This window comes from Eucyclogobius newberryi, unplaced genomic scaffold, assembly GCF_026437365.1.
Source record: "Eucyclogobius newberryi isolate DKJ021-1_F unplaced genomic scaffold, fEucNew1.0.hap1 SCAF_7, whole genome shotgun sequence".
Lineage (NCBI taxonomy): Eukaryota > Metazoa > Chordata > Actinopteri > Gobiiformes > Gobiidae > Eucyclogobius > Eucyclogobius newberryi.
This window is the reverse complement of record NW_027316389.1, coordinates 27,354,028-27,364,219: the sequence shown is the minus strand read 5'-3', so window position 1 is coordinate 27,364,219 and position 10,192 is coordinate 27,354,028. Positions and strand designations below refer to the sequence as shown.

Below are 10,192 nucleotides of genomic sequence, written 5' to 3'. Positions count from 1 at the left end.
CACCCTAAATTAATGGGGGAAACACAAGTATAAGTAGCCTAATTCAATTTTGATTTCATCTATTGACGTGTGGGATAACCTAAAAACGCTCAAACGTGACAAACTGGTGATTTTTTTTTAAGCGAGGAAATAAAATGATGACATGGTTGAGAACCGTTTTAACTTGGGGGTCCAAAAAAGCCACATTTGATGTTTGCCAGTAGGCGTTAAATATGTGTTTAAATGTTTGTTCATTAGCATTACAATAGGCTGCTAATACAGGGTTTAGGCGGCTCTGATGTAAACCCATAGAAACGGGGGACGCAGTTTACGTTGCACAGACTCGAGTGTCACACAAAAATGTTCCCTGAAAACAGATGGCAGAAGCGCTACGGTACTAGAGGTGACGGCGAATAGACAGCGATTCAAGAACCCGGTCTTAAACTAACTTTTAATTGATACTTCTGATGGATAATGAGGCCGATGTGTTTTATCGGGAGCTTCCCAAAGTGGTAAGTCAACTCTGAGGTGAAATGTTTGAATGACTGAACTCTTTTAAATGCTCAAAAATGTTATAATCGCTGCAGACGCTAAGTTGCTAACGTCAGCGGTTTTGGTTTGTCCACCAGGAGCTTCACGCGCACCTGAACGGCTCTGTGAGTTTCCAAACCATCGAGAAACTCATCCACAGCAAACCACAGCTCAACATCGAACACAGCATGACTGCCATCGGGAAAGGCCAGCGCAGGACCCTGGACGAGTGCGTAAAACGAACTGTAATGTTGGGGGGGAGAAAAGTAGCAAAACAATCCTGTTATAAATTCTGCCTTTTGCATTTTTATCACCCCCTACCAAGTGATCCAAATTATTACAATATAAATAAAAATATACAAAACTATATATTTTTTTATAAGTATGCACAATATCTTATCTGCAGGTGTTTTCAAGTCTTCAAGGTCATCCATCAATTAGTAGATTCAGAAGACGACATATTTATGGTAAATGGTGGAATAACAATTATATTTGTTTTAAATTATTATAGATTGATAGTAAGGTAATATACTGCTTTCAGGTTGCTACAGATGTTATTAAAGAGTTTGCAGCTGATGGGGTAAAGTATTTAGAACTCAGAAGTACACCCAGAGAGGAGATAACCACAGGTACAGGTCAATCCCATGAAACTGTTCTTTTCCTGTAATTATATTTATTTTAGTATGTTTTTGGAAGGATTAACCAAAAGAAGATACATCGAGACAGTTATTCAAGCCATCCAACAGTGTAAAAAGAAAGGCGTGGACATTGATGTAAGGTCAGCATATAAGCCATATTTTGCTACCAGATGATGAGTATACTGAACCTGTTAAATGATACCTACAAACTGTAAGTCTTTTTTTGCTCCTGTATCTTCATCCACCACTGTGAATATGTACCGTTCAAACTCACTATGAGATGCACTCTTAACATTAATTATTTGACTTCCCGGTAAAGGTTTTTAGTGGCCATAGACCGGAGGAATGGTAGTCAAGTTGCCATGGAGACAGTGCAGCTGGTTGAAGAGTTTTTCCTCTCTTCTGACGGTTTGGTCATTGGCATTGACCTCAGTGGTGATCCAACGGTCTGTTGCTCAGTTTACTACATTTCAACAGCTTACTCGCTCAAAGCTTCAACATAGTTTTAGTATAAAATATTTGTGTTTGCTTAAGGTGGGCCATGGGCGAGACCTCCTTTCTGCACTACAGAGGGCCAAGAACAGCGGGCTCAAACTATCACTGCACCTCTCTGAAGTATGATTTATTTTATTTTTTTGTGCCAACTTAACCATGTCAGAAAATATTATATTAACAAACTGTCCCAGGTGCCATCACAGCACGACGAAACGGATCTGCTGTTGAATATTCCTCCAGACAGGATTGGTCATGGCACTTTCTTGCATCCTGAAATGGGCGGATCTCAAGGCCTGGTTGACAAAGTGGTGCAGAAAAGCATACCACTTGGTAGGATATTTCATATTTGACATCCTGTCTCTTCCATTTCATAATTGCTCATTTTATTCCACATGGTCTTTTTTTGCAGAGCTGTGTCTGACATCAAATGTTAAGGGACAAACTGTGCAGTGTTACTCTGACCACCACTTCAAATACTGGTACCAGATGGGACACCCTGTTGTGATCTGTGTAGGTTTTACACCCATTATTTCCATTTAGTGTGTCCAAAAAACTGTATATTTTTTGTATTGAATAAAATATTTTTTATTGTTACAGACTGATGACAAGGGAGTATTTGCCACAGACTTGTCTCACGAATACAAAATGGCAGCTACAACCTTTGGCCTCAGTCGTGAAGCTGTTTGGAAGCTCTCGCAGCAAGCAATCGATTACATCTTTGCACCTGACTCTGTTAAAGAGCTGCTAAAGCAGAAGTGGAGAGATTTACAGCCTCAAGAGTTTAAATGAGCCTTTTATTCCAATTATGTGATCTTGTAACTCACTAAATACCTCAGTTTTAACACAACTTATTTAACTTTTTAAAAGAGAAAAAAACATTACTCAAATAAATTGAGTATTTCATATAAAAAGTGTCCTTTTTTGCACAACTGATGAAAAAATATCACATTTTAATAGACTAATATGATTGCTTCCTTAGACTTGAATAACACATTTTATAATTAAACACAAGTATTACGTCTAATGTATTTACGCCTTTTTTCCAAATTTGCCATGCTTGTCCTTGTTTTTCTTGAACTTTCCATGATGCATCTCTTTTTTCTTAACCTTTTCATGCTGGGGACCTCCATTGCTTATGGCACTTCCACCTTCTAGTTTCCTCTTCTTATCACTGAGGGGGGGGAGATCAGTCACTTAAAATTATTACACTACAATATATAACATAATACACTAACAATTACAATATTATTATTATGCAATATGTTATTTACTGTTTGGCTAGTTTCTTTACCTTTTGATACTAACTACAGCTGCTCCTCCTTTTTTTAATGCCTGGTCCCATTCTTCATCATCCCCTCGTATCCTGTACCTTTGGGCATGAAAAAATATTTTACAATCTGTTGAAATCTTATTTATATCCAGTGTCTTGGCAACGTTTAAATACTCACTCTTCCATGTCCAGGTCTTTCACTTTTTCTAAATCTTGTTTGTGCTTCTCTTCAAACTCTTTGGCTGCTTCATTCTGTTGTGGAAAAAAAAATTGAACAAATTAGAAATACATCCCAATTTGCCATAACTTACCAACTGCCAACATATACAAATATAAATCCTAACCCACTTTAAAAAGGACAAATTGTTTAATCGCTGAATGATAAATTCCAAACAATTACCCACTTCACTACCCAGTCAGAATTATGTTGAAAGATTAAAGTTGCACATTTAAAAATAAATGTACTGTAAATCGTTAAAAAAGTATCACATACCAGATCCTCATTAAGGCTGCACACTGTAGGCTCCATTGTGACATCTTTAGTAGTTGCCATCTCTGCTTCAATTGCCTTCTCCTGGATACTTGTGAAGACCTGTAAGAGACAAAATGTATACAGTTTATGTCAAATAATAAGTACTATGTCCAACATATTTTAATCAATAAAATCCTCTCACTTGGACAAGTTTTCGGATTAACCGATTGAAAAGCCCCATGAGCTGTGAGCTGGGAAGGTCTATTTCCTTTTCTAACTGTTCCACTGATCTGTGCTGTAGTCCTATTCCCAACAGTAGAGCCTAGAAAGAGACAAAGTGAATCAAAACTACGGTAGTTGTCTCATTCAAAAGGTTCCAAAGTAAAGGGTCAGCTTACGCTCTGAGCAGCCGAGACGTTGAGGTCTCCAAGTTGCCTGAGGAAAAACATTCGTGCCACAGCCGGGATCAGGTCCATGATAAGGTGATAGTCAACCATGCTTCTCGAATACAACTCCAAACGTTTTAGGTCGTAAGGAGTGAATATCAAAGCCAATTCAGAGCTGCTCGCTACTGTGTAGAAGAAAAATCATGATATGAGATTATATTAATAGCGTTGACATATATATGTAATAAACTGTAGTACAATGAAATAGTACACTGATTGATTATCAACACTTCAGTTGATAACACTTAATATTAATAATGGTGTTAATTAATGTTAAATCCTAGTAAAAAAAAAAAAAAAGGATGTTATTTTAAGGTGTAAGAATTCCTTAAAGACAATTCTTACTGCTCGTCTCCTTCTTGGCCTTATTCTGCAGGATGCTGAGAGCCAGACTTGGATGAAAGTGGCTGAACTGGTATGATAGTAGTGAGAGGAAACGCCGTCGGAAATCTAAACACAAAAATCCTCCTTATACTACAGTACAATATATGTTAGAATAATTATCCTAACGACAATATTTTAAACGTTACCCTTCCAGAAAGCGGTCAACCACTGGCTCTGCACTGGATTTTCCTCTGCGTTCAGCTCCTTCAGCATAATACAAGTGTGTTCTCCTGTCAAGTCATTCTAGTAGAAGCCACAAAGTAAAAATAGAAGTTGTACAATTTTAGTAAGAAAGCTAAATAGAACGTATTTACCAGCAACACTGCGGGTATTCATTAATGTGATACCATAAAAAAAGACTATCACATAATAATAGATGCAACTTTAGACAATACATCAATCTCAAATTTTTTTTATAAGCGTAAAAAGTACTTACAGGAGTTTGCCGAAGATACACTGGAGTATAGCCTGCCTTCTTCCAAAACCTGCCATTAGTGTTTAAGTGTATCATTAGCACCCATGTAAAATCACAGCACATATTCTATGATAAGACTTACTTGAGCAGTTGTGCGGTGATGCCATAGGAGACTCCGAGATAGTCTAGTCTTTCTGCTCTTCTCTCACTCAACTTCAGCAACAATGGAGGCAGCTCTTTTCTGGGAATGATCACCTCCTCCAGTAGAGTGACAGCCTGGATATGAACAACATTACCATGGTTTACAAATGCTAACCCGTTTCAGAATACAATTTTCAATATGTGAAGTTTATATCATACTTCGCTGCTGACTGAAGTTATTCCTTTGTGGTTTGAATTGGTGTCCTCGTCCATTGTTGGAAACTTGCCTTCATAATACATTTGAAGGAGTTGGAGAGCTCTGGAGCCATATCCCATCTGTTAGAAGTTAAAGGTGGTATGGACGATTTTTTTCAGCAATTTTTTTAATCATATTTCCTCGTGGCGTGGATAAATCATTAGTCCTGCCACGTATCAATCATAAAACGCACCTACCGCTCACCTGCAGCTGCGTCAGGCTCGTCCCCACGTTTCCGCGTGCCTAAGCGCATGGATCTATCATAATATAGTTCCCTCAGTGTACGGGGCAAAATGAAGACGGAGAAAGACAGTTCGAGCTGACGCAGAAGTGGACAGAAATCTACAGGAGACGAGCGATGCGCTCCGTTGCGCTAATAAACAAACGCACATGTGTGTTGTATCGGTCCACACGGGGGAGTAAGCATGCGCACTTCCGCCTGCGTTCCCAAATCGCCGAAAAATCGTCCATACCGCCTTTAAAAATATTATTTGCAATATTCACTTAAGGATGAAATTAAATGTATATGAAGCACTGATGACTGCATATCTCCAAAGATCAACCTTCCTTGTGCATTATTCCTTTCAAATTATTGCTATAAAAAACTAAATAAACAAAATGTAGTAATTTATAGGGGTTTAAGAATTAGAATGATTTAAAATACAAACCCCTTGGTAGTCTGGATTAACAGCTATCCGCACCACTCTGCCACCTGATAGACTGCCAAACTCCATGTCTTGAAACTGCAGGGATGAATTGGAAGTTAAAGCAGCATCAACACAAACTGTACCGCTTTGAAAGTGTGTGTTAATGGACAGCACCTGCTCTGAAACCGTCCAGGGAATCAGGTCCCCAGAAGCTTTCTTCCCTCTTGCCAAACTGTGAAGGATGGACTGTCGAGAGATTTCTCCTTCAAGACACACCTGAATGATTATAAAAATGTGATGATTTATGTCAGATAAAATGACAAGTAAACAGTCCAAATAGGTAGAATGTACCTGAATTACAGCCAGGACCTCTGGGAGGGAGTTTTGTGTTGGAGGGACCGGAGGCAAAAGGCAGAAGAGGTGATGAGCAGGAGCATCGGACAACAGCTGCAGGTCATTTGGAGAATTCTGTAGAAAATTAAATTCATAAACAGTCAAGTGGATGTCCACAGAAAACATCTAAATAAACTTCCTATCATTATACTCCAAAAGCCATTTCTTACCTTGTAGTGTGATGCTACATAAAGAGCCATTAACCTTTGCAGAAAAGCCTCTGATGCTTTGTGATAGCAGAAAAGTGTGTCTCGGTTTACATAATAGCTAGAACATTAGTTAAGACCACAAACAAACAATAAATGAAAATAATAAATGTATCCCTATTTTCACTGAGCTGTAAAACTATTGATTGTACACATTTTTGGACACAGGTATATCAAAGCCTCTGTAAGTGCGATTTAAATGAAGATACAGGTCACATGACTGTGGAAGTGGGCAGCCTGAGATTAGTCTGGGGATGTTTAGACAGTCGAGGCAGAGCAGGTCGTTGAGCCACTTCTCCACGGCATCCCCTGGAGCATAACGAATCGACTCATGGAGAGACACTTCATGCAGGGAGCGAGCTAAAAGAAAAAGAATAGAAAAAAAATCAGGCACATGTGTGAGTTTTATAAGATGTATTCATGAAAAAGGATACACTCACCTGCTGATAACCTTGCAGTATTTGTGTTCCTGTTTTCTGCTGATTGACTCTGCTGGCTGTCTGCGCTCTGCTGCCTCAACTGCTGAATGAGTTTGAGGGAGAGAGAGCGCCCTGTTCCTTCATACCTAAACAGTTACAATAAGTTATTAATCAAATCAAGTTGGACAAATCATTGCTATTTTAGTTTTCTACTTACCCATTGATTGTGGAAGCCATGAAAACTAGATATGGTCCCAGTAGTTTCTTAACCAAAGGAAGAGGAATGGCTGCAGCTTCATCAATGACAAGTAGTTCAGCTTGGCCTAGTTTTACTGCATCTCCAGGGTGGATGTACTGTGGGATGGAAAAATGAAGGAGGTCACAATTTTGCTTTAAATTACATGTATTCAGCTAAAAAGACCGTAACCTGAATAGTCTGTCTATGCTCTTTGAAGATGTTCACTCTAACGACAGCTTTGTTGAACTCTGGATTCAATGACTGGATGATTTCATAGTCAAGATGCTCCTAAAACGAAATCAGTGGGTGTAGATAGAGATTAAAAACATAAAACATTCAAAGTTTATATTACAACAAGACACAAACCTGATACTGCAGGGAATCAAAGCCTTTGAAGATGAATTCAAACATCGTGTGAAGGTTGTCAGGGCTTGGTGATGTTACAAAGATATTTGAGTAGCTGCGATAACATACAATTTTATTTTATTTAAAATTTCAGAAACTTGACTTACACAGTATGTTTATGCTGTAATTTGGTATTTGGATAAGACCAATCAGAAAGCAGATTGAACCTTACAATCAGTCTATAACACAGGTTCAGTTGTGATTACGATTCCGTTTTAAACCAGTCGGAGCACAGCTACAGAACCTTCTAAATAAAGAAGTTTCTACACCTTCTTTAAAATCAACACAATAACAAAGTTTTACCCAAAAGCCACTGCTCCAGCAACAGCCAGTCCCAGAGCAGCAGATTTTCCTCGACCTCGAGCTGCAGTCAGAGCCACGGTGCTTCGAAGGGTCTTTTCTGAGATTGCTTCGATAAACTTCAGCACAGCTTTGGTCTTGACAAACAGAAGCCAAAATGTAACAATGTATCTATTTATTTCATAAATATAAAATGGACTCCATTAGCAGTTATGTAATGTGCAAGAGTTGATCAATCATATATCACTATATTATCACTATTAGTTGGTTATAGTGTATATTCAAACCTGATCCATAGTCCTGCAGCAGTCCACCAAAACACCCACAGGCTGAGTGTCTTGAAGAGACTCTTTTAAGTCCTTCAGCTCCTGTTCCCGAGGAGACACCCCATCCTCCTGAAAAGAGAAAGACACTTGGCCTCAAAATCAATGACTACTGAGTATTAAATATGCATCATACCTGTGTTTTGGGGGGCACTGGTTTGATATTTGCCATGTGGCTGGACATGGGCAGGATGTTGAGTTGGTCATCAATGACTACACAGTTTTTGCAAGAGGCAAGGGACAGGATGAACCTGTAACAAAAAAGTACTTATCAATTTCTGTATTTTAAACTATGCATTTTTATAATAACAATGCACTTGCCTTTCATTAAATCGGCCCACCACATCCTGATGAGCTTCAGTCCTGTAACGGGAATGCACATCCTGGAAGAGCAAACGTCATTAGCTCAATCATAACTACAGGTGAATTGAATGGACAGAGACTTGCCATGGTCATTGTATAGAGCTGTTTCAGAGAGTTCATCGTTCTCAATAATATGACCACTATTCCACCTCCTTCAACTGTTTCGACTGTTCTTGCCAAGAGGTTGGGAGTTAGAGCCTCAAAGTCCTGGAAGACAAAAACAAAAAGTTTTGACAGCTACACGTAACTAAGCAGACGTTTAAGCAGCCGTTCTGTACCTACCTGTAAAACACACATGCCAAAGGTATTCCCTAGGATTTTGTGAGTCTCATTGTAGTAGCAGTAGCGGATGTTGGTGGCAGCAACAAAAAGCTCAAATGGATCATCCTGGTTCAGATTAAGTGTGCCTGTTTTGATCTTCTTTTGCAGCTGTCTCATGCGCTTCTTACGGTTACTATAAGAACAAAATCACACAAATGTTGACATGGCAAAGTACTTTAAAACTTGTGAAATCATGTTATGCTAATTTGAAGACATCTGGGGATATAGGTATGTAGTACCAGAATGAGATACTATAGTAAAGTTCCTTCAAGTGCCACTGACCTGCTGAAGCCTAGGTCCTTTTTGTAGCACCACAGAACTGATGGGCGAGCTTTGACTGAGGCTTTGGAGAGCATGTGATGCAGGATGACAACCTTCAACAGACATACATCAAGTAAATAGTTTCCCAGTTTCTATAAAATACGGCAACCGGACACTTTACCTGATCTCTGCCGCGATCACCAACCACAACGAACATGGTCCGATGCTGCAACGCGACACCATTCTCGATCTGGACTCTAATGCGGTTGTCCACTTTTTTACGGACTGTAGCCATTGTATGAGCCTAATGTCCGAACACAGGCATTGAAATATATTAGATCACCGCATCAACATTAAACTAGAATAATCAAAGTATAACACACGTTTTATCGCACGCCTGTATGAAAGGTAATACAGCAAATATGTTCAACTTTACCTTAATACGGGAGCAGCTTTCAGATATTGCTTTATTCCCTCGTTTTTACTTGTACATGCCAGACTTCTCCCTGTTGATGAAACTCACGTGGAGACGTTCGTTCATGAAGGACCCCAATATGACGTCATCTATGTGCGACCAATGTTTGCTGGAGCCTGGAGGGAGCCAAGCCTCCGGAAGCCAAGATGGCCGCCATTGAAACCTATGGAGCTGCTCATTGGCGCATGGTTCCAAAAAAGTTTTTTAGTTCCGCATTACTTCCTGAATACTGTCTCGCCCACTTTTGTGACGTCATCGCCATAAAGCTTTGGCGTCGGGAGCGCGCACGTCACAGCAGCGTGAAAGACTGAGAACAGTCAACACGGACTTTTGGAATAATTCGGCTTGAAATAGTCTGTTTACGTAACGTATAATGATGGATTGTTATATCCATCTATAAATATACATGTATCATGTTGTAAAGCTCTGATATTTAAGAGAATTATAAAGAAGTGTTAAGATAAAAAGTCCGGTCTCATCATTTTCTGTAGTTTTTGGTTTGGGTATTAATTTTGTTATTAACTTTTCAGTTATTAATTTACATAACATAATATGGCCAATATGCATTTTTTTTAATCAGATGAGAAGAAATATAAAATATAATCATCGATTCTGTTACATAATTGAGTTAAGCAGTATTTAATTATATTCAGTTTCCTTTTGTGTCATTTTTGTATCATGTCAATCTTTAATAAATACAAAACACATTTGTTTATTCATGTATTTAATAATAATAATGAACATGAATGAACTTGTTCAATAAATGCAAATCTGATTATAACTACAAATGATAAATTAATTTTAGCCAGTTTTA

The 10,192-nt window shown here is 38.7% G+C and overlaps 2 protein-coding genes across 3 annotated transcripts; one reads left to right on the top strand and one right to left on the bottom strand.

Moving 5' to 3' along the window:
- Positions 1 to 328: 328 nt before the first annotated feature.
- Positions 329 to 2,554, top strand: mapda (N6-Methyl-AMP deaminase). The gene is made up of 10 exons (XM_072434523.1): positions 329 to 491; positions 609 to 739; positions 917 to 977; positions 1,052 to 1,139; positions 1,207 to 1,288; positions 1,468 to 1,594; positions 1,683 to 1,763; positions 1,835 to 1,973; positions 2,053 to 2,153; positions 2,241 to 2,554. The coding sequence occupies exons 1-10, from the start codon at positions 447 to 449 to the stop codon at positions 2,430 to 2,432; spliced, it is 1,047 nt and encodes a 348-aa protein (XP_072290624.1). The 5' UTR covers positions 329 to 446; the 3' UTR covers positions 2,433 to 2,554.
- On the bottom strand, positions 2,204 to 9,475 carry nat10 (N-acetyltransferase 10). 2 transcript variants are annotated; one of them, XM_072434521.1, is made up of 29 exons: positions 9,340 to 9,475; positions 9,085 to 9,207; positions 8,925 to 9,016; positions 8,604 to 8,775; positions 8,406 to 8,528; positions 8,280 to 8,341; positions 8,095 to 8,209; positions 7,923 to 8,030; positions 7,639 to 7,772; positions 7,297 to 7,390; positions 7,120 to 7,218; positions 6,910 to 7,046; positions 6,714 to 6,838; positions 6,483 to 6,633; positions 6,238 to 6,334; positions 6,026 to 6,142; positions 5,849 to 5,950; positions 5,696 to 5,770; positions 4,991 to 5,107; positions 4,773 to 4,906; positions 4,652 to 4,700; positions 4,362 to 4,458; positions 4,177 to 4,281; positions 3,784 to 3,956; positions 3,588 to 3,707; positions 3,407 to 3,505; positions 3,092 to 3,165; positions 2,935 to 3,012; positions 2,204 to 2,814 (listed from the first exon to the last, which is right to left on the bottom strand). In XM_072434521.1, the coding sequence occupies exons 2-29, from the start codon at positions 9,196 to 9,198 to the stop codon at positions 2,673 to 2,675; spliced, it is 3,105 nt and encodes a 1,034-aa protein (XP_072290622.1). In that variant the 5' UTR covers positions 9,199 to 9,207; positions 9,340 to 9,475; the 3' UTR covers positions 2,204 to 2,672. The 2 variants fall into 2 exon arrangements, with proteins under 2 accessions (XP_072290622.1, XP_072290623.1); XM_072434522.1 differs by having other exon boundaries at positions 9,085 to 9,209; positions 9,335 to 9,445.
- Positions 9,476 to 10,192: the final 717 nt, after the last annotated feature.

Coding starts and splice junctions, on each gene's coding strand:
- mapda (XM_072434523.1), top strand. CDS start 447: ATGGATAATGAGGCCGATGTGTTTTATCGGGAGCTTCCCAAAGTG. Junction 1,974..2,052: donor GCAGAAAAGCATACCACTTG/GTAGGATATTTC, acceptor CTTTTTTTGCAG/AGCTGTGTCTGACATCAAAT. Junction 2,154..2,240: donor GACACCCTGTTGTGATCTGT/GTAGGTTTTACA, acceptor TTATTGTTACAG/ACTGATGACAAGGGAGTATT.
- nat10 (XM_072434521.1), bottom strand. CDS start 9,198: ATGGCTACAGTCCGTAAAAAAGTGGACAACCGCATTAGAGTCCAGATC. Junction 7,773..7,922: donor GCTGCAGGACTATGGATCAG/GTTTGAATATAC, acceptor CTGTTTGTCAAG/ACCAAAGCTGTGCTGAAGTT. Junction 6,839..6,909: donor ATGGCTTCCACAATCAATGG/GTAAGTAGAAAA, acceptor GTAACTGTTTAG/GTATGAAGGAACAGGGCGCT.